The sequence below is a fragment of the Drosophila ananassae genome, chromosome 2L (genome assembly GCF_017639315.1).
Source record: "Drosophila ananassae strain 14024-0371.13 chromosome 2L, ASM1763931v2, whole genome shotgun sequence".
In the NCBI taxonomy this organism is placed as follows: Eukaryota; Metazoa; Arthropoda; class Insecta; order Diptera; family Drosophilidae; genus Drosophila; species Drosophila ananassae.
The window spans coordinates 19,429,001-19,452,331 of NC_057927.1; the positions used below are offsets into that span (position 1 = coordinate 19,429,001).

The 23,331-nt window shown below is 41.6% G+C and overlaps 2 protein-coding genes across 3 annotated transcripts; both read left to right on the forward strand.

Moving 5' to 3' along the window:
* Positions 1-128: 128 nt before the first annotated feature.
* Positions 129-14,995, forward strand: LOC6501476 (serine/threonine-protein phosphatase 2A 56 kDa regulatory subunit epsilon isoform). 2 transcript variants are annotated; one of them, XM_014911578.3, is made up of 9 exons: positions 129-749; positions 11,446-11,619; positions 11,678-12,557; positions 12,620-12,819; positions 12,881-13,075; positions 13,137-13,327; positions 13,394-13,727; positions 13,796-14,025; positions 14,084-14,995. In XM_014911578.3, the coding sequence occupies exons 3-9, from the start codon at positions 12,419-12,421 to the stop codon at positions 14,361-14,363; spliced, it is 1,569 nt and encodes a 522-aa protein (XP_014767064.1). In that variant the 5' UTR covers positions 129-749; positions 11,446-11,619; positions 11,678-12,418; the 3' UTR covers positions 14,364-14,995. The 2 variants fall into 2 exon arrangements, with proteins under 2 accessions (XP_014767064.1, XP_001955326.2); XM_001955290.4 differs by lacking the exon at positions 129-749 and adding an exon at positions 1,004-1,528.
* Positions 14,996-21,069: 6,074 nt separating this feature from the next.
* LOC6501477 (solute carrier family 25 member 45) lies at positions 21,070-23,318 on the forward strand. Its single transcript, XM_001955291.4, has 5 exons — positions 21,070-21,225; positions 21,509-21,621; positions 21,868-22,108; positions 22,170-22,284; positions 22,341-23,318. Exons 1-5 carry the CDS (start codon positions 21,180-21,182, stop codon positions 22,735-22,737), a joined length of 912 nt encoding a protein of 303 aa, XP_001955327.1. The 5' UTR covers positions 21,070-21,179; the 3' UTR covers positions 22,738-23,318.
* Positions 23,319-23,331: the final 13 nt, after the last annotated feature.

Consider the following 23,331-nt stretch of genomic DNA (forward strand, 5'->3'; position numbering starts at 1 on the left):
TTGGCTAATTATTATTCATGAAATTGTTAAATAAATAAACTTTTTAGCAATAAAAATGGAATTAATTTAAGTCAAGGTAAAGGAAAGCACCCATTAGAGGAAATAATGTTATCCCTTCGACCGTTTTCCAACACTGCGCCGCTTTCAAAGATGGCGTCACTTCGAACGGTGTCGTGAACGATTATTCTAGTTGCCGCTGAAAAAAATATTATTTCTCGCATAAAATATACCTGCCGGCCGCTCAAACCGATCGAAAAGCAGAGCTATCCCCTTGCGGCGCGATTTGCAGCTAAAACTGTGGCAGTGCGGGCGCGATTAAACGCAGTAAACCCACAGCACAAAAGTCGGGCGAGTCGAAGTCGGGAATCTGCATCCGCATCTGAATATCTCAATCCGAATCGAGGTGTGTACGTAGTGTTGCGTCGCTTTTTCATTGGGAGCCCCTCGCATAGCTCGCCGTGAATCGCAAACATTGTGCTAAATTACATAAATAGCTAATGAAAGGCTAGCGAAAAGGACAAAAGGAGAATTCTGTGGACAAAAGTAGGAATTCCTGAGAGAGCATTAAGAGCGAGGGAGACGGAACGAGTCGATGACGATAGCCCTGTTTCTTTATCGCCCAGGAATCCCATGCAGTATGACCGCGCTGCGCACCTACGGATATCTCACCTGCAGAGTGACCGTGTAAGGGATAGCGCAGCCGAGAGAGCAACCGCGACGCGCAACAGCAACCAACAACAATAATAGTGGTGAGTGTGCGGCTGCTATCTATTCTCACCACTCTCACCCAGAAATTGGGCACAGTGGTATCGAAATTGATTTGATTGTCCTCCAAAGAAAAGTTACAAATGAGTAATCACTTGATATGAGTGCTTCATGCCGAAGAAATGGCGATTGGGTGGGCTTTTTAGCTTTCTTATCTGTTTATATTTTGTTCTTATTATACTTGCCATTAAAAAAAACTCACCCACAACAAATCAACAACAATAACAATACCAAAATTATTTCAATATATTTCTCATATCTTTCTACCAAAGCGCCTGTGTGTTCTCACCTATAGTATATATAGCAGCGCCACTGGGAGAGTGAAATTTTAATCAAGAGAGAGAGAGGTAGTCGGGCACTTGCCGTCTCGAGTCTAGAGAAAGAGAGAGAGAGCTCTCCCAAACGGTAAAGCATGTCCGAACCGGGTATGGATAAATGGCTAGCGAACTCGAACAAAAGCGAACTCGAAGATGCCCGTATGCCGCCTTCGTCGTCGGTTGGGTGCGAAAGATATAGATTCTTTTATATACACACCGCTCCTGCTGCTTCAGTGTCCGATTAATCGCTTTCTGAAATAATATATTATATATTCGCAAACGGAAAGCTAAAAAACGGGGGAAAAAAACGGTCACTACTAAGTAAGCCGCGTCGCGACAAGTCGAAAGTGAATTTCGTGGCGAATGCTAATTTTTCAAGTGCGCAGTAAGCGGCTAAATCCCAGACGCAATTCAGTGGCCCAAAGTTTTAATAAATAAATAAATATGTAATTACACACTCTCTTCCATCCATATACTCCTGCACTTAAAGCAGCAGCAAGAGCAGCAGCAGAGCTCGCACCACAGAACCAGAAGCTAAAGAAGAAGCAGCAGCAGAAGCGGCGGCTACAATTGAGATTCGTTTGGATTTCGTATATGCATATATATTTTTTACTTATATTATTTTTAGAATATCGATTTTGTTGCTCGCTGCTGCTGCTGCTCTCTCTTGTGTGTGTGTGTGTGAAACATACATATGACAAGTGTGTGTGTGTGTGACGAAAGTAGCAGTAAAATGTGTTAAGAATTATGTTCATATAGACACTAGTTACCTAATCTTACTGCAAAAATCAAAAGAACGGAATCAACAAACCTAAGAAAAGGAAAAATAGAAGAAAGAAGAAAGAAGAAAGAGAAGCAGAGGCGAAGAGCCCATCAAAACAGCTGCGCTCTCTCACCTTTCTCCTCCTCCTCCACCTCCTCTTTTCTCACACTCTCACTTAGACTTTGCTTTGCATGTGTGTCTGTGAGTGTGAGTGTGTTTTGCTTCCACACCGCATTTACATGTGTTGACCCCACTTGGACCTCCCCCTACCCCCCACCCCACACTAAACCCCCCACCCCCTCGCGTTGTGCAAATTCTCGTGGTGAACTACAGTTTTAATTCAATTATGCCAACCGCCCTGCCACACAGCCAGCGACACAGTGCAACAGCATCTCCCACTGAGAGTCACAGAGAAACAGAGCCACAGAGACAGTGAGAAACTGAGAATTAGAGAAACTGAGAAAGGTAGGCCAAGACCAGCGGAAGTTGGCCCACAACAAGTCCCCACACTCGGAGATCGGAGATCGGAGACCATTTCGGGCCGGCTCTCCATATCCGTCTTGGAGTTAACCCTAGGAAGCCCCTTGTGGTCTATTGTAGAATCTTTTAAATAAAAGCAGTGGTTAGTCATCATAATGATCTAGTTCCGTACTTTATATCCAGTTTTAAAGGAAGAACTCAGCAGAATTGTGGCCACATCCTTATAGAATTGGAGTATAGTACCTGATATCTGTTCGATTCTGTGATTTTTTACACACTGGACGGCCGAACTATTTAGAGCTCCTCTTCAATTATATTTGCCATTGATTTGAACCGAAACTTGCCAGTCCAAAACTTGTCAGTTTGGAAAGAAAACTGTTTCAAAAATGTATCTTTATAGAAAATCGTATAGCCCTATCTCTTCTGTATTCAAGTCCCTGAGATCTACGAGAGCTTTTGGACAGAAGGACATGGCTATATGGACTCTCCTTTTGATGCTGATCAAGAGATACCCCACGAGTACCAAGTACCGGGTATAAAAATAAATTCCAAACCTTCCAACTCAAAATTAAAACAAAAATGGAAACAAAACCACCGTCCATCTAGGGTTAAGCTCTCCGCCCCTTCACAACCCAGCCAGACCAGCAAACTGGTTCTAATTGATTGAGTGATAGAGGCTCCACTATCAGGGGGAGGGGAGTGGCGGAACAGGGGGTAACCTGCTCTGGAAATTAACAAGTCACAATTGAAACATAACGTACGAGTCTGGAGGCACGAAAATCGTCAAGATGCCCCTTGGCAGTTAGCACCAAGGTGTTGAAAAGTAAATCATTCCGGGGAGACTCTCACCTGTCAGCGAGGTGACAACGCCCTTGCAGGGGCCTGTAGCAGGTGCTACAGATCAGTTATAATAACAGTGACTAGTGAGTACTAACTAGTAACTACTAACTCATTCAGTAACTGGCACGCTCGTCGCAGAGTCCCCAAAACCGAACGTGACTTCCAGAGCACTTATATTATATATTTCCAGTTATATTTCCACTTTCTGCCAACGATCGTTAAGTTTTTTTCGCAGTGTGTGTGTGGGAGCTCCACCACTGCCCCACTAGGCATTTGTTTATTGTGTTCCCCCTTAAACTGCCAGTAACTGAGTCCGAGTCTCAAGTCTGTGATCTGAAAACTAAACATTTTCTTAAACTTTCAGTTTGGATTTCTGGCGAGGAGGAGTCTCTACTGCGGAGGAGGAAAAAGAGGAGCTCCTGCCTGTCCCCCCGGCGACCTGCTTGCCGAGTGTTGACCTTTCCGAGTCTCCAGTGGAAAGGTGGCTCTTGCTCGGCTGACTTGCACCTGCCTCTTGGTGCAACCTCTTAATGACCGCAAACACTCACCTGCCTCGCTCTTCTGTCTGTCTGTCTCTTTGGCCACAACTGACCTCGCTTTCTGCCGTTTTATGAGCTGCGACTGGGCTGCCCCCATAGCTGCCCTAAAAATAAGGCCCATATTTCTCTCAACCCCCATTGATTTTCACTTTCCGGAGTAAACAATTCCATTCTCATCATGCTCTGCATCCAGTTCCTGGCCAAGCATTCCAATGAAATGTCTGAGAAACGTACTTTTCCGACAAGTTCCTCCTGCCAACTCTGCTTGTTTGTTTGTTCTGCGGCTATCGAGAGTTTACTGTGGGGGGAAATCAATTTTATTCGCCAGATTGTTGGGTTATAGACTACAGAATCTTCTTAAATGGAAGCTGGACAGGTCGGGTGGAGGGCAGGGCTTCTCCCATCTCAAATTATAATTAGACGCTGGCCCTGTCTGACTTGCTGACTCGGTGGGGCCCAGATCCGCCTTTGTTTTTCTGAATGTTTGCTTTTTTTTTGTTCGCACGCCCCTCTAACGAGAGGAACAATCAGCTGGGGCAGAGCCAGGCCACCAGCTGAGGCGACAAAAAGGCAATTAGACAGTGGAATTTGCTCGACATTTGATCAGCTGCTAGACAGGCCCCTGGAAAGCACCTCCAGAGTAGTTTATAAGTGATGACTACCTGGATCGGTAGACTATATCCTATAGCTATCAGATACTGTACTTAACTTCGATCAAAAGTGTGCAAGGCAGTGAGGGAGACATCTCCGATCCTCTAAGCAGGAATATATTATATTCTTGATCGGAATCATCTCAAGAGTAGCTATATCGAAGATATAAGATATAAAGATATAAATTTTAAACTTGGATTACTTCTAATCTCTTACTTTTGTTCTCTTTAGATCGGGGGACTATATCCTATAGCTGTCATAGAGCAAGAGTTCTTAGAGAAGAAAAGTTGGAAATTTTTCTTTTAAATATTCCAATAATAAATGACTCTGATTTCTGAGAAGTTTAGCAGTTTTTTGAAAATAAATATAAAAGAGAAACTCTCGTATTCTATTTTTGGCTTAAATATCTTGTAATATAAACACAAAGAAAGAAAGAAAGTATTGCTTGCCCTTTAGGGCAGAGTGTCCACTGTCCCCTACTGTGACTATTTACTCTCATTTTTCATCATCCCAAACACTCTAAATCTTTCAAAATTCTGGCAATAGAATCTCTGTTGCTTCAAACAGACACTTTTCTTGAAATATTTTCACATTTTCCGTCAAACATTCGGCTGCCTCGTTCTCTGGTTTCCCCCTTGGCCTTGGCTCCTGAGATTCTGCGCCCATTAATGACGTCTCTCCGCCGTTTAAATATTTTGTTAAATATAGAAAATGTTTTAACATTCAGTAGAAGTGGCAGGTGGGGAGGTGGGGGAGTAAATAAATTTCCTTTTCTGCCATTTTCCATTTTCCTCCTTCCTGCAAAGTGCAATTTTATTTTCAAAAATTATTTTAATTTTGAGTCTATTTTTAGAGTTTTTAGAGGAGGAGAATTCCTCATGTGGCCATTGGCCATTAAGGCCGCGAGTGACCTTGAGTCGAATAGCCGAAAGGTTGATTCATAAAGCAGTCATTGGCCAGAGTTTATTGGATTGTTGTGGTGGCCCGCCTGAGGAGCGTCATCAACGGCAATCAATAAAAAATAAAAAAAATAAAGCACACTACTCCCGACCGACCCACCGACAGCTGCAGTCATTGAATGAAATCGCACTGCACAATTAATAATTCACACTTGCGGTTTGAGTTCTGATTCAGACCGACAGACCGGCAGGGAACTGGCACAAAAATGAGAAATATTTTAAAAAGAATGCCTCGGCTCGGCAGGTGGCGACTCTTATCTTATCCCTCGCTTTGAGATACATTTTCTCGTCTTTTGTTTATGCGACATTTCAGTGATGATTAGGTGCCAGCCACGCCCACTCGCCTGCTCCTGCCCTCCTCTCTTATCACTCGCTCAAATCGCTTAATTAAAAAGCAAAAAAAGCAAAGGCAAGTCAACAACGCTTTTCAATAGAAAATTTTCCATGCCCTGGCATTGAATCTGCCGTGGCATATATTTCACAAAGTAGGCAGCTATCTAGTATATATAATAGAATATATATAACAGAATAAATATAATATATTTAGAGAAACACCTCTGTAGGTGATGACGCTTCCTTCTGTTTCACTTCAGTTTAGTATTTTTTCCTCTTTTTCTCTCATTTTTAATTAGCCAAAGGCTGTCTGTCGCAATCGCATTGTGTCTCGGGTCTTGATTATTTAATTAAATTGAGGAAACTGTTGTGACTGCCGCTGTCTTCCCTCTTTCGTCACCCGACTGGCTGCTCTTGACTGACTTCTTTGGGCCGACTGGCCCGTTTAATAACAATATGCACATCCCAGCCCCCTAGTCCCCTAGACCAGAAGCCATTAGCCATAAACCATAAACCATAAACCGTAGGCCGCCCTCGTCACTTGTCGCTGATGCAATTAGTTGTGGGCTCTCGTGTACATTGTCAACCAATTTCCAGACTTTCTCTTTTCCCTCGACAGCTTGGTGGCTTGCAATGGGTCTTTAAACTATTTCTTACATAAAAAATAAAAAAAAAACAGGGGCCACGCAAGGGGCTAGAAGTTGTGACAGATGTGGTAATCATATTAGTCGCCTAAAGATGGCCATAATTGATGGGAGGTGATAATTGGACACAAGATAGCTGTTTTAACTTTCAATTTAACATTTAAACATGGTCGTGCCTATTAGGAATATTCTTAAAGGTGTTATTTTTCATTGCTTTCTTGGATTTTGTCGTCATCAATATGGATAAGAAAAGAGTTATGATCATTCGTCACCATTATTTTCACTCTATGAGACGATTTTTCAATCTTTTTTCAGATTATTTTCATAAATTGTGGTTCAATTGGTCCTGATGGAATACAGTATCCACCTGATGACTCCATTTTTGTACACCTTATTTAGATTTTTTCGTCATCAATATTAATAAAAGATATTTGGATAGTTTCGCTCTAAAACTATGAGCCTTGTCGAAATAATTTCTTGACAACTGGCCCAAATTGTGGTTTAAATAAATTTCTGGTTCTGAATGGTTCGAACTTTTCTTTAAAGTGTGGCATGTGGTCACTAGTATTCTATCTTTCCAAGAAGTCATTTGTGTTATAACTTTCAAGTGAAACATTGAACCTTTATCAAGTTAATTAGTTGATAATTGTTCACAAAATGTGGTTCAACTGGTTTTGTGTTGTGGTTTTCAGTTACTTAGAATGTGGCATGCTCATTCGTCACAAGTATTTTGGCCACTAGATGAGTTTTTACAGTAAAGTTTTAACCTTTATTAAGATGATTAGTTGATTATTGTTAACAAAATGTGGTTCAACTGGTTTCGTGAGGATACAATATTGAGATGAGATATTTTGAAAGTGTCATGGTCATTCGTCACAAGTATTTCTGCCTCCTAATTCTGTCTAAGAGGTATTTAATGAGATTTTAAACTATAACCTTGAAGCCTTTATCAAGGTATTTTGGTAATAATTTGAGTCTTAATTGGTTCTGCGTGTCAGTAGAATAAATTCTTCCAACGCCTATGCCTGAATCTACTTCCTCAAGTCCTTCAAAGTCCTAAAGAAGCACTTCATTAAAAGCCTTTCCTAGCTACCAGGAATTAATATTTCCTTTGAGCTCTCGGAATTCCATTTAGTTCCTAGTTCTTTGGAATGCGAGCTCTTCTCTTGTGGGGCCCTCTGGCTGCGACTAATTAAATACAAATACTTGGAAAATTAGTAGTGATGTGCTGGCTCTGCAGATGCATCCTTTCTTGCATTAATTCCGAGTTCTTGCACACTCCTGGCACTCCTGGCAAGAGACACCCACGCAGTCAGTCGGTTAATAAAATGAAAATTGTGTTACTTTCCTGACGTACTTCTGAGAGCCAAAAATAGAAGTACAAAGTCGCGTCTATTTTTGTGACCCATAAATGTTGCTCCCCCCCTATTTCCCCATTCTGGCATTGCGTGAGTTGGTTCCATTTCCACTTTGGATTAGTCAGAGGTGGCCTGACGCACTGCCCCGCTAACAGGGCTATCAATAAATTGAATCATGCCGTCCGTCAATTGAAATTAATAAAGTGCATTAGCCAGAACTCTGGCTCTGGCCAGAAGGACCTTGACCGCACGTGGCTTGGTGGGTCAGCTGGGCAGTTCCTGATAAGGAAAGCTATTAGGATGAGAGCCAGAGATGCACTGGCATCTCTCGGATGCACTCTGTATCTGTATCTGGCAGCCAATCGATTCTGGCTCATTGTTTGGAAACTTTCTCCAATAGAGATTCCAACTTGGTCCTCTGCTGAGCTGTGGCTCTTAATTCAATCCTAACTCTGAACTCTGAACTCTGAATCTTTAATGAAATTTTAAATATTTCAGCACACTGCCCGATGTCCCTTGTCCCTTGTCCCCCCCAGCTGTTGACCCAATTCCCCTGGACCCTGGAAGTCTCATCTAATTCTCGGTGGCTCTGGCCAAGAATGCTGTGACCAAAAATCAGAAACCAAAACAAATAAGGGCTCTGTGGCTCCCCTGAGGCTGAAATAAACTGAAAGAAATAGTCTAGTAACTATAACGAGGGTCGTCTATAGCGAGTGCTTACTTTGTGGCAACAACTGTTGCAACGCTTCTCCTGCAGATGGCCTGGCTGTGGCACGAAATCTTGTAAACCTATTGTTCCATTTTCTTTCGCTTTATGCAAATTATAAACAGAAGAAGGACAAGTGGGTGGTGGGTGGTGGATGGTGGCAAGATACATGCCATATATTTGCATCTGCACTTGCCACATGGCCCCTCGCAAGCCAGAAGCTGTTGCATATGCATCGTGGAGGATGGAATGGGCGCTGATTTGATTGATTCCATGGATATCAGTGCCTAGAGGGGCTCGGGGGCACACACTCGGTGGGTATCTCCATTTCGATAAGGTCAAGGCCTCGCTAGCAGATGAGATATAGCAGTTTCAGTTGCTGTGGCAGTTGCAAGTGCGCAGTTTCCCGCCCACTCCCGCTCTTGAATCTCTTGGAAGATAGTAAATGATATTCCAAGCAGACACGCAACGAAACGCAGTTTCTAATTTGGCCACTAAAGGTGTTTCCCAGCCAGCCAGAGCCAGTGCCAGTGCCAGTGCATGTGAGTGCATGCCAGTAATTTGATGCATTTCCCATTTTCACAGTCATGCCTTGCTGGAGATGCTTTGGATCTGCGATGAAATGAGATTCTCACCGACCATGAACTCGTCTCTCGTGCGTTGCACAAAAGGATTTCGCCAGGCGACGTGCCACATAAGTATGAGCATGTGTGGGAGGAGGAGGAGGAGCCTTCATGGACGCCGTTTACTGCGTAGTTTTTCCACAGTTTTCCCGCTTGAAGCCCCACACAATCCTCCTTCCTGAGACACTGCCACTCTCAAGTACGCCACGTTCCCAGCGAAAACAGTGCGCAATACTTTTCACACTGGAGGGCTAAGGTTGGGGATGGTGCTGGGGAGGAGCTCCTCCTATCACCACGACACTACTCTGCCTTACACAACCACGATGTTGGAAAAGTTCAAAAGACTCTTGAAGGCAGGAATATGTTTAATTTTAAAAGGATAGACCCTAAAAGAGGGAGAGATATCTGAAAGGAAGGCATATATTCCAGTATCTCATAGATAGTTTCAAAGCAAATAGAGATTACAGACAAACTATGTATTTTTGTTACAAGTTCTACTAAGCACCTTAAGTACCAGACACTTAGCTAACAAATCAAAGCTGATGGCCTAAAAAAGCGTTTTAATTCCTGCTTCCTTCTGCAAACACTTTTATGCTAAAGATAACTACTATTACTACCAAAAATAGTATCTAACTAGGGGATTATGAGGGACTAGCAAGTAGGAATGTTTAGAGAAGACTTTAAGGGGGTTCTCCAATAACTAATTTGACAATAATAGAGAGAAGCTACTACTCTTGGAACTCTTGGACCCTGAATACTGTCCTCGTCTTCAAACATTGGCCAGCTTATTGATTATCGCTGGAATACCAATAGACATGCGTCGAAAAAGTGCCACTGGACGGAGAGGAGGAGAGAGAGGTCTGGCGGGAAAGTAGGGAAAATAATTTTCCCCAACGCTTAGTCATTAAGATGACTGTGTGTTTGGGCGGTCTGTCGGGCGGCGAAAATCTTACAAATGCCAACAGAAGCAAAACAAACACAGAGCCAGGAGGGGCTCTGGCTAGAGGTCAGCGCCGCCCTGGCTATTTGTTATTGTTTTCTGCGATGATAGTGCCCCCCTAAAGAGGCCTCTGCGAGCAAATAATGTCATAAGGTCACACGCACAAGTCCATAAAGGGGGGAGCTCTGAGCCTAATGGTCAGCCATTGTTTTGCAGTCGCTTGTCGTGGGACTTTGGGCTGGGCCTGGGACGGGTGCTTCTCCACAAAATGGCATAATAGATGGCCAGCCCTCGCTCCCAAAGGCGAGGCTTCAAAAGTGCAACACTTTGTTTGTGGCATGAAATCAGGCATCAGGCGCGAAAACATGCTGGCTGGGACGTCAAAGGCAGCTGTTCCTCCCACTCTGTGGCTCGCTCTTTTTCTGCCGGCCAAGTTCCGGCTGCCAGGCAGAGAGAGAGAAATATTTAAAACTATTATTAAGTGACACAGTTTCATGTTCTAGACATTATTTCTTAAAAATAAATGTCATTAAACTTGAGGTGTTTTTTTTATTTATTTTTCTTTAAGAAATATTTATAATTTATTTGTTTTTCTCAGTGGAGGAGGTAGCTACACCCACGCCTTTCGATTTCCATTTCCACCGAGCCACCGGACCACCAGACCACCAGCCGGAGCGAGTTGATCGCATTTGTGTACCTGTTTGTCACTCATACGCCCTGTGGTCGGCTCTCCCTCCTCAGGTTGTGGGTGTAGCTGGTGGCTACACTCTCTCATGTGACATGTGGGTGTGTGTGTGTGTGACATGGTAAACGTGTTTTCGCTGGGAATCGCTGGCAGGCGGTTTGACTTGCAATTGTGCCAATTTGTGCTCTTAACTGGAAACACTGGTCCAGTTCCGCCATGTCCTCGCCAGTGGAAACTGGGCAGCACCCACGCTTTTTTTTTTCCTGGAATTGAAGTGAAGTTCAGCCTGGCTGCCTGGCATCCTGTGCGTCCTTCCTTTGCCTTCATTTCCGCTGGAGGTGACAACGTCATCTAGCTTCCGGCAGCGACTTGATTTAATTCAAGTGCAGTGGCTGGTGGCCAGGACTTTGTCAGCCACCTAGCCTCTTCCTCTCTGGTATAGTTCACTTCCAAATGTCAGCCAATTGAAACCTAAAAGTGAAATATTAAAGCAACAAACTTGAACTTTAAATGGAAATTCAGGTTGTGTCGCATATGGGCGGGCTCCCTTTTTATCAGCTATCTGGTGTTGGCTGTTATCCGCCAACAAAGAAATCACAGTCAAAGTCATTATCTCCGCACAGTCACACGTTTGTGTATAGTTATATATCTGTATGTCTGTATGTGTGGATGGTATGTAGGCACCTGCAAAGCCTGTGATTAGATACACACGAGGGCCACCACCACAATTCTTTTTGCCATTTTATCAGAGCAGTTGCTCCTGCTGGCGCTGCGATGTCAATTTTTGAGTAATTTGCAGCGATAAGAGCCATCTAATTGAGTGTCTTTGTTTCCATTTGCAGTGCATGTGATGCCAAATACGGAGATCAGAGTGAAGAGAAGCCAGACTACTATGTGCCATTCAGGAGCAGCCGAAGGAGCAGACATCAAGGTAGAGCAACCCAGAAGCTAAGCGAGAGTATTATCGAGATCCCTCCACTAAACAATACAAGCAACAAACAAACAAACAAGCACAGGTGAGTAGGTGGGTCAGATGAAGTCACTGAACTAATCGATTGCCCCACTTTCTTTCAGTGTACATACAACTGTAACGAATTTAAACAAAAATCCAAAGCAGAAGCAAGAAGAGCTGCCAGAGCGAGGTAGCTAGGTAGAGAAGTAAGACGACATTTCACGCCCCACAGCTACCGTAAGATAAATGCCAAGATAAGTCGTTACCGCTTCAACACCGCCATCAGCATCACCCAGCAACAGAAGCTGCTCCAGCAACTTCATCACCACCAGCAGCACAACCAGCAACAGGAGCAGCAACAGGATCCAGGCCTGAAAGTCAAGAGACGCAAGCAGAATCAGAAGCGGACGTTGCAGTTGCTGATTGGCACTAAAAGAGGAGCAGGAGCGCGCGAAGAGCTGTTGGAGTTGGAGTTAACCAGCGGGGATAGAAACAATTGCAAGACGCCCAATTCAACCGCCAAAGTCGCCAACATAACACATAAAATTTTCGGTTGGCTACGCAAATCACGCAACAAACGGCCAGTCGAGATCCTAAGCAGCGATTTCGGCGAAGACGGCGACGAGGGCGTGGGCAACGAGGGCAATCGGAAAGGGGGGAAAGGCAACGGGCAAGGGCAAGGTAGAGATAGAGGCCAGGCCGCTGGTGAGGAGGGTGGAGCAGCTGCAACTGGGCCAGCCGGTGCAACTGCAACCGAAATATTTTCAGTGGCAAGCGTTAGAAACAAAGCCGGCAAGCTGAATACCACACAGTCAGCCACGGAGACCACCGCCATCGATTCAAACGAACCCAAATCTGAAAAGATGTCATCGGGCACGTTTGTGGATCGAATCGACCCGTTCGCCAAACGTTCGCTCAAGAAGAAGGGTAAAAAGAGTCAAGGTTCCTCGCGCTACAGAAATTCCCAGGATGTTGAGCTGCAGCAATTGCCGCCATTAAAAGGTATTCCTTTTTCATTTTTATTTTATTATAAATATTTGTATAACATATTTGTATTTTTGTAGCCGATTGCTCCAGCCTAGAACAGGAGGAGCTGTTCATAAGGAAGCTGCGCCAGTGCTGCGTGTCCTTTGACTTCATGGATCCCGTGACGGACTTGAAGGGCAAGGAGATCAAGAGGGCCGCTCTCAATGACCTATCGACCTATATAACACATGGGCGCGGTGTGCTTACGGAACCGGTTTACCCGGAAATAATTCGCATGGTTCGTACTTCTAATCCTTGGCTTTGGAATCTCAACTAAACATTATCCCTTTTTGAAATAGATTTCATGCAATTTATTCCGCACGCTGCCGCCAAGTGAGAATCCCGACTTTGATCCCGAGGAGGATGATCCGACATTGGAGGCATCTTGGCCGCACCTACAGCTGGTGTACGAGGTCTTTCTACGCTTCCTGGAGTCGCAGGATTTCCAGGCCACTATCGGCAAGCGGGTGATCGATCAAAAGTTCGTCTTGCAGGTGGGTCCTTAAAGGTTCATTCAAAATATTCCAAATATTAATACATTTTTGTACCTTTTAGCTGTTGGAGCTCTTCGATTCGGAGGATCCACGGGAGCGGGACTTCCTTAAGACCGTTTTGCATCGCATCTACGGAAAGTTCTTAGGATTACGGGCTTTTATACGAAAACAGATCAACAACATATTTTTGCGATTTATTTATGAGACGGAGCACTTCAATGGAGTCGGCGAACTCCTTGAAATTCTCGGAAGGTAAGAAGGACACTGATTCAACTGATGATATCTGATATTAACATTTTATCTCCCTTTTGAAAACAGTATCATCAACGGATTTGCTTTACCACTGAAGGCCGAACACAAGCAGTTCCTCGTCAAGGTCTTGTTGCCGCTGCACAAAGTCAAATGCCTGTCACTCTACCATGCCCAGCTGGCGTACTGCATTGTCCAATTCCTAGAGAAGGATCCATTCCTCACCGAGCCGGTGGTGCGTGGCCTGTTGAAGTTCTGGCCGAAGACGTGTTCCCAAAAGGAGGTCATGTTCTTGGGCGAGATTGAGGAGATCTTAGACGTCATCGATCCGCCGCAGTTTGTCAAGATCCAGGAGCCGCTGTTCCGTCAAATTGCCAAATGCGTTTCGAGTCCACATTTTCAGGTGAGAGTCTGCCGAATAAATTTATTAAAAAAAATAAATAAATAATAAATTCATGTTGTGTCTAATAGGTTGCTGAGCGGGCTCTATATCTGTGGAACAATGAATACGCCATGTCGCTGATCGAGGAGAACAACGCGGTCATCATGCCCATCATGTTCCCGGCCCTATACCGCATCAGCAAGGAGCACTGGAATCAAACCATCGTAGCCCTCGTCTACAACGTATTGAAGACGTTTATGGAGATGAACTCCAAGCTATTCGACGAACTGACCTCCAGCTATAAGGCGGAAAGGCAAAAGTGAGTTTTATTTTCAGCAATTTTATTCAAATAATTAAACAAATAATGAACTTTGTAGGGAAAAGAAGCGGGAGCGCGATCGCGAGGAGCTGTGGAAGAAGCTGCACGAACTCGAAACTAATCGTTCTACTGGGCGCGCCGCTGGCGGTAGCGCTGCGACATCCAACAGCGCAGCACCCGCGGCGTCAACATCGTCACTGCAGCCACCCAGCTCCGCCGCCGGCCTGAACTCACATCAGCAACAGTCGAATAGCAGCAGCAGCGGCAGCCTGTCCAGCGGCGGCGACAATAATCCTGCGACCACAAACGCCAAAATCAAGGAAAAGTCGGAAAACTAAGCGGAAATCCAGCGATAGACGCGAGGCGCGCCAGAAATTAACAATAAAATAATTAAACCAAGATCAGTAAAAGCGTCAAGCTTAACACACACACACATTATCCGTAAATGGCAGAGGCGAGATTGCATCTACAGAGGAAATAAATAGTTATACTAAACACACACACACACACACATATGCTAAACTTTAAATCAGAAAATATAAAAAACTAATATGTATACTCGATTGACAAGACACCAACCAAGCCGAACGACCCGCAGGACGCTTGGGCGGCTGTTGAAGGAGGTAGAACCGAAATCTAGACCGGGAGCTGAATCAGATCCCTGTGGGCGTGTGTGTGCGTGTGAGGGGTATGTTACAAAACGTTGAGTGCGGCATCAAAGAAATCTTTATAAATATTGTATCTTAAACCTAAAAATTGCAAAAAAAATATACAAAAACAAAAACCTAAAAAATAGACACAGTCACACTAACACATACATGCGTGCACATACACACCCCATATACAGACACACACGCGGACACGTATAAATAAATATTAAACAAAAAAAAAAAAGAAGGAAAGAAATATTATTAATTACGTTTAAGCGATAAAAAAGTTGAATAAAGAGATACCATGTTAGTAAGTGAAATGCGAGGAGCTATACCTATAACTGATTGACGATTGTTGAAGCGCATTGACCTAATTACCTACAAATATTGCTAACTAGGTCCTAACACAGATCAGCCATCCTAGTCCCCACCCACGGAAACCGCACTCACTCACCTAATGATCTAACTTGATTGCAAAATGTTTGCGTTCATCGGAAATCTGTAAAATAGACAAACTGCGCAACATCCAGACTTTTTGTTTTTTTAATTTTATCCAATTTTTTTTAGGGTCGGGTAGAGTTTCTGATAGATAGTTATCAGAAATGACTAGACTTGTCGTAAAGGTCCCCAAATTGCGTTTATCGGAAATATGTAAAATAGTTAAACTGCGCAACATCCTAAATATTTTTTTTTCTGTCTACCACAGCAGGCTCCATAAAACGGCGTGTCTTAGTCCAAGTTTCCCACTGAATTGTATATAAAATATGAGAAATACGCCCCTCCTCCCAGAATGTAACTTTGTTATTTAGCTTTAAGTGTTGCACACTCCGTCAAGACTTCTCGAGATCATAAATTCCAACAATTCCCGCTAAACGCCAGAGCTCAGTTACGAATCTGACAAAAATCAAGCTAAGCCAAGGCTTGGTAGCTTGTTCAAGTTTCTGCTAAGCGGGCCAATTGGCTAATTGGCTATTAGACAGACAGCCGAGAAATCGATAAAAGAATAGGAATACCGTAAAATGTAATAACACACCATACCGTACGCAAAATTCTGATCTATTTAAGTGTATGTATGTACGCCTGCGGAGAGTAGCATTATGTCTCCAGGTTGAGGAATTGGCGCATGCGCAGATATCGAGATGTACTAAGAAAAATGTAATACAAAAATATTGAGAATTGTATAAAGGTTAAGCTAAAGAAACCAACCAAGAAATCGTTAGTCTGTAGAACATGGTTATGGACAATTTATGTTGGCACAGTCTCCACACGATAGTTGTCATCTAGAAGAACATTTCCATAGTCCACTTGAGACTCAATCTGCATCTAAAAACTACATATACATATATCTCTGCGGAAAGCGGTCCAGTACGAAGTCTATGATAGTTTTCAAACTCCTTTCCAACTTTTCCCCCCGATTCCCTAAAATAATAACTATTTTCAATGTTCATGGAAATGCGCACAATTCTCATTCAATTTTCGAAAATATTTATTGTAAATAATGTAGCTAAGATAATGTATGGGGGACTTTGGACTGCTTTTCCAGCATCTCACTCAATCACTCACTGACTCATTCTCACTCACAATTAGCCGCACTCATGGTAAAGAAATATATAAAATTTATATATGAAATATACTATGCATATGTATGTTTGTTCATTCAACTCTCACGCCCATTACAAAGTATAGAAGCATGCATTATAGGAGCAAACTAGGAGCAGAGACAGACGACAGGACGGTAGGACGGCAGGACGAAATGAAAATTATATACTAATGAATGTCTCTCATTAAGCAAAAACCGCAAAAGTTCATATAATATTAAAGATAATTGTGTCTGTGAATCGTGAGTTATTATACACATATATGTATACATATATTGCAAAAGAAAAAAAATATTAAAAAAGCCTAAAAAAAACAAAAATCTAAAGGAAAAAACGTAAAAGTTAGCGTTATTATTAAATATGTTTGTAAAACGTCAACCACAATATGCAACAGAGAGAGAAAATTTCAAACCGAATTGAGGGTAAAATCCTTAAAAGTGCATCAACTAAAAAGTCATCGCCTACAGAGAACGAGTGTATTGTATTTCGAAAATTTACCTATTGCCTAAATACTAAGCAAAGTGTGTGTAAGGAGGTTTTGCATCTTTATATTAGCGTGTAATTAAAAATAAAAACAAAAATAGCGAAAAAGAAGAGCCCGAGATAGTCAGATACTACGACTAGAGCTATCCAAGTAATATCACATCCGTTAAGAAGCAATAGAGATCAGATCGCCCCTATAACTGCCTTTAGAACACCAAATGAAACTGGAGGAGTATAGAAAGTAAACAAATTTATACATTCGATGGAGTATATGTATGTTCTTGACGTGCTGAAGATCTGTTGTTTGTTATGCCAATCCCAAACTATTCCAAGCTAACAGAGCCCCTTTGATAACACGCGAATAGGACCCATCTCTAGTTAATGTTGATGTTCGTATAGGATGCCAATCAGTGACAAAAACAAAAAATATTCAAAGGATAATGCAATTGTAAAAAAAAAAACGAAACAAAAAGAAAATCAAGTAAACAACAAGATTAAACTAAATTAAATAAAAAATGTTGAAACAAGAAAGCCTAATAAACGATAAATATTTATATAAGACAGATGGTTTAATGTCTCTTCAGTTCTGTTCTTTTTTCTGTATTTTTTTGTTTTGTTTATGATGATCAACTTCTGTTGCACTTTGAGTTATAACCTCTTTAGTCCGCTTTCAACTTGTACGGTAACTTTAACTATAGTTTCTAATATTGTATTTATATGTATAAACAAATCGAGCATGTTAAATCGTAGCTGTAGCTGCTTAGAGCCAGCTGAGCAAAAAGTATAAGCAAACGCAAAACTCGTTAAGTACTTTTAGAGACAAAAATCTTGTACTAAAAATAAAGTCGCATTAACAACGTTGCAAAAAAAATACAAAAAACAAAAAAAATATATAAGAAAAACAAAAAGAATGCTAAAAATACCAACAACAATAAGAGCAAAATAGTAAAGCGCTTTAACAATATAAATACTATGGATACTAACAATGAAAGGAAAATCGGAAAATGAGGATAAATATATATGTGAATTATGTATTTTCTTATGTTCTAGACTTGTAAAAAAAACCTATCGTATATGACACAGACACACACACGCTATTATTATGTACAACTTTGAGTTCTGGTTCTTTAGGAAGGTGTGCGAGGATTTCAATTGTTTTCCTGGGTTGAAGGCACACTGCACACTACACCCACTCGCTCACACACCTACTACCCACTCACATAAAAAAACACTCAAAACACACACAACACACACATCAACTAAACAAAATCTTATGCTGAGAGTAAATATAAAAAATAAATTATAATTACACAAAACATAAATGGGAATAAATATATATAGGTATATACATACATATATATATAAATATATATACACGAGCATCAGAAAACAAAGGTTTAGTTGATTGCTTTCGACTCCAAGCAGTTGGCCGGAATGTATGCGACAGAAACTAAGAGCAGGCAGCAGAAAATGAGGAAATATTAAATAAAGTGAGTTGAATTGCAGGCGCAGACGAAATAAAATATTAGCTGCAAGCAGAATTAACCAAAAACGTTTAAAAACCAAGCAAAAATTAAAAACACAAAACTGAATGAATGAGTATGAGCAAACGAAGAGAAAAGAAGCAAAGAGATCAATCAACAATAAAAAATTAATAAATAAAAAATAAAAAAGTCAAAACTTGTTTTATTCGTTGGTGGTGACATTTAATCGAAAATTGAAAAAAAAAAATTGTATCTAAATTTTGATGTAGATTGATGTAGAATCCATCTAAAATTCATTTAAGGTACTTCGTTTAAGCATAGGATAGTTATTGGCAAAGATATGGCTTTCGCAAAGGGCCACATATTCCTCCCCACTAGTTTTCAAACATTTTGAAGGGGACCCTCCAGAAAATTTATCAAAAAATCCAAAAAATATTTTGTTTTTAGATTTTGATGCATACTGATGGAGAATTGAGCCACAAATCGTTGAAGGTATTCCGCTCAAGAATCGGATCGAAAATGGCCAAGATATAACCTTCTCTGGGGGCCAAATAAGGGCTCCATGGATCCTTGTGGATTTTCGAAGGGAAACCTCCAGAAAATTTAACAAAAATCCAAAAAATATTTTGTTTTTTGATTTTGATGCAGATTGATGGAGAATTGAGCCACAAATCGTTTAAGGTATTCCGCTCAAGAATCGGATCGAAAATGGCCAAGATATAACCTTCGCTGGGGGCCAAATAAGGGCTCCATGCATTGTTGTGGGTTTTTGAAGGGGACCCTCCAAAAAATTTATCAAAAAATCCAAAAAATATTTTGTTTTTAGATTTTGATGCAGATTGATGGAGAATTGAGCCACAAATCGTTTAAGATATTCCGCTTAAGAATCGGATCGAAAATGGCCAAGATATAACCTTCGCTGGGGGCCAAATAAGGGCTCCATGCATTGTTGTGGGTTTTTGAAGGGGACCCTCCAAAAAATTTATCAAAAAATCCAAAAAATATTTTGTTTTTAGATTTTGATGCAGATTGATGGAGAATTGAGCCACAAATCGTTTAAGGTATTCCGCTCAAGAATCGGACCGAAAATGGCCAAGATATAACCTTCGCTGGGGGCCAAATAAGGGCTCCATGCATTGTTGTGGGTTTTTGAAGGGGACCCTCCAAAAAATTTATCAAAAAATCCAAAAAATATTTTGTTTTTAGATTTTGATGCAGATTGATGGAGAATTGAGCCACAAATCGTTTAACGTATTCCGCTCAAGAATCGGATCGAAAATGGTCAAGATATAGCCTTCACTGTGGGCCAAATAAGGGCTCCATGCATCGTTGTGGATTTTTGAAGGGGACCCTCCAGAAAATTTATCAAAAAATCCAAAAAATATTTAGTTTTTAGATTTTGATGCAGATTGATGGAGAATTGAGCCAAAAATCGTTTAAGGTATTCCGCTCAAGAATCGGTTCGAAAATGGCCAAGATATAACCTTCGCTGGGGGCCAAATAAGGGCTCCAAGCATCCTTGTGGATTTTTGAAGGGGAACCTCCAGAAAATTTAACAAAAAATCCAAAAAATATTTTGTTTTTAGATTTTGATGCAGATTGATGGAGAATTGAGCCACAAATCGTTTAAGATATTCCGCTTAAGAATCGGATCGAAAATGGCCAAGATATAACCTTCGCTGGGGGCCAAATAAGGGCTCCATGCATTGTTGTGGGTTTTTGAAGGGGACCCTCCAAAAAATTTATCAAAAAATCCAAAAAATATTTTGTTTTTAGATTTTGATGCAGATTGATGGAGAATTGAGCCACAAATCGTTTAAGATATTCCGCTTAAGAATCGGATCGAAAATGGCCAAGATATAACCTTCGCTGGGGGCCAAATAAGGGCTCCATGCATTGTTGTGGGTTTTTGAAGGGGACCCTCCAAAAAATTTATCAAAAAATCCAAAAAATATTTTGTTTTTAGATTTTGATGCAGATTGATGGAGAATTGAGCCACAAATCGTTTAAGGTATTCCGCTCAAGAATCGGACCGAAAATGGCCAAGATATAACCTTCGCTGGGGGCCAAATAAGGGCTCCATGCATTGTTGTGGGTTTTTGAAGGGGACCCTCCAAAAAATTTATCAAAAAATCCAAAAAATATTTTGTTTTTAGATTTTGATGCATACTGATGGAGAATTGAGCCACAAATCGTTGAAGGTATTCCGCTCAAGAATCGGATCGAAAATGGCCAAGATATAGCCTTCACTGTGGGCCAAATAAGGGCTCCATGCATCGTTGTGGATTTTTGAAGGGGACCCTCCAGAAAATTTATCAAAAAATCCAAAAAATATTTAGTTTTTAGATTTTGATGCAGATTGATGGAGAATTGAGCCAAAAATCGTTTAAGGTATTCCGCTCAAGAATCGGTTCGAAAATGGCCAAGATATAGCCTTCGGTGGGGCCCAAATAAGGGCTCCAAGCATCCTTGTGGATTTTTGAAGGGGAACCACCTTAACAAAAAATCAAAAAAATATTTTGATTTTAGATTTTGATGCAGATTGATGATGAATTGAGCCACAAATCGTTAACGTATTCCGCTCAAGAATCGGATCGAAAATGGTCAAGATATAGCCTTCACTGTGGGCCAAATAAGGGCTCCATGCATCGCTGTGGATTTTTGAAGGGGACCCTCCAAATGCAGATTGATAGTGAATCGATCTAAAAATCATTTAAGGTACTCCTCTTAAGAATCGGATGATTATAGGCAGACATAGCTTTTTGAGGGGGACATGTTGGCGCTCCGACGACGTTGGCAATAGCACTTTTTTGAAAAGCTTCTTGAAAACTTGGAAAGCTTTTCACTGCAGTTGGTTCGCTCGCCAGATGCAGTCGAAAATCGCGAGAAAAATCAATTTTGAAAATCGCATTGTCGCGGAGTATACCTCGTGATTCCTCATGAAGTGGGAAAACTATTGTGACTTTGTGGCCGGATGCTTCGGTGGTGAGTGGAAAGATACGACCCGGGAGTAACTAGCATCTCCCATCTTTGGTAGAGTGTGAGGATGACGCAATGCCAGAGCCATATAAGCCACTTGTTGACAGTTGAAAGGGGCACCCCACAAGCCAACGGGCGCCACGGCCAAGTTCAGGGGCGGGGTGCCCCTGATCTTGAGGAGTATTTTTGTGCCGCGCATTCTTGGCAAGCGGCAGGCGGCGGTTCAACATGTGTTCACTTTGTGCCACAATATTTTAATTAACTTTTATTCCATATTGGCACGGTACAGGTGCCTGTGGGGTGCTGGTGGCCCACCCCCTCGACACCATCAAGGTGTGGCAACAGGCCTCCAACTCGTCTGTTTTCACGGCTATCCACCAGATCTACAATCGGAATAATGGGGTAAGTGTTGCGGGTTACGTCTGGTCTGAATCTTATGAATAAATTATGTATATTCCTTGTCTACATTTTTTTGCGACGACATAAAATGAGATTAAAGCAACAAATGAGAGAAATACTATATATATTTTATATTGGACCTACAATTTTGAATAAAAGCTCTATATTTTCATTTTAATTTAAAGACTAGACGTAACCAACTGGGCTAATATGATTACTAGGGCTTAGTTACTTAGCCAATCCTTAAAGATCAACGGTTTTTACAGAGGAATGTTCTTTCCATTCATCTCAACCGGAGCCATCAACTCCCTGCTCTTTGGAATATATGGAAACCACCTGCGCCAGTTAAGGAAGGTCTGCCACAGTGACTACCAGAGGGAGCAACTGGAGTACCACAACATGTTCATGGCAGGATCAGTGGCCGGCTTCGTGCAGTCCTTCATAGCCTGTCCCATGGAGCTAATAAAGGTTCGACTCCAGACTCATTGCTGTAGGTTTTCTTTCCTTTTAAAATTTAAATCGTGTTTTTTTTAGAATATATATCTTTTTAGACTATAACGACTATCTTTATGGGCAACGGCGTACGGCAATGGGAACTTTCAAAAGGATACTCAAGACTGACGGAATCTCTGGACTTTACCGCGGCCTCCTGCCCATGATGTGTCGGTGAGTTTCGATGAAACTATTGTTTCAACAAATTGATTAGCTTTTCCGGCTCTTAGGGATGTCCTTCCTTATGGAATTTATATGCTGGCCTACCGCCAATCCGTCGATTACCTCGATAAGCGGGACTTTGTTCGTCGCCGTCGCAGTCAGTCGGATGGATCGAGTGTGAATCTCCTTGTGACCACACTGGCTGGAGCCTGGGCCGGAGTCATCTCGTGGGTGTGCGTCATTCCGTTCGATGTGGTCAAGACACTGATGCAGGCGGACGAGAACCACAAGTATCGAGGCATCTTTCACTGCGTCCGGGTTCAGTACAGAGCCTACGGCTGGAGAAGCATCTTCCGGGGCAGTTGGATGCTGTTAGCTCGAGCGATTCCCTTCAACGGCGCCACGTTTCTGGGCTATGAGTACGCCTTGGAGTGGTGTCAGCGGTGGAACGGTACATATGTATGACAGGAAAAATACCGGAGGAAGCCTACAACACCAGGTGATTAAGAGCTTTAACTAGTTTTTATTGATAGTGAGCCCAATTTGATACAATAATAAATTGTACACCTTTGCTATGCCATATTGCACCAAATTATTTATAAAATGTGATGTAACTATAAAAAGCAAGCTTTCATATTTAAAATTTATTAACAAAGGTAAAGCTTAGTATACTTTGAATATAATGCTCACAAAATAAAACACAAAATAATATTTCCTAAAATGTACCTATAAATTAAAAATATACAATTATATTTGAATTTAATCGTTATTTGGTATAAGTGTGTAGATTTTGTCAAATTTTTGTAGATTATTTTATAAGTAAAAGTTTTTTATTTTGAAAAACGGTTGGAAATTGGATAAATAACGAACCGGGTAAGCCCCGGGAATGTGACCAGTGTTGGAAATCTTTAAACTAACAGCTTTGTTGTTGTCACGAGTAGTAACTTTGTTTGTAAAACAGCCAGAAGCCCTGAAAGAAACCATTAAGCTGAGCTTAAACGTAAAAAATAGTTGCAATAAGTATAATAAAGTAGCAAAATAATATATTTTATTTTCGAT

Bases quoted from the DNA above. Each gene is read 5' to 3' on its own strand.
- LOC6501476 (XM_014911578.3), top strand. From the start codon at position 12,419: ATGTCATCGGGCACGTTTGTGGATCGAATCGACCCGTTCGCCAAACGT. The intron at 12,558-12,619 runs GTATTCCTTTTT...GTATTTTTGTAG, and splicing joins GCAATTGCCGCCATTAAAAG to CCGATTGCTCCAGCCTAGAA. The intron at 13,076-13,136 runs GTGGGTCCTTAA...TGTACCTTTTAG, and splicing joins ATCAAAAGTTCGTCTTGCAG to CTGTTGGAGCTCTTCGATTC.
- LOC6501477 (XM_001955291.4), top strand. From the start codon at position 21,180: ATGAAGTGGGAAAACTATTGTGACTTTGTGGCCGGATGCTTCGGTG. The intron at 21,226-21,508 runs GTGAGTGGAAAG...GGCACGGTACAG, and splicing joins TGTGGCCGGATGCTTCGGTG to GTGCCTGTGGGGTGCTGGTG. The intron at 22,109-22,169 runs GTAGGTTTTCTT...ATATCTTTTTAG, and splicing joins TCGACTCCAGACTCATTGCT to ACTATAACGACTATCTTTAT.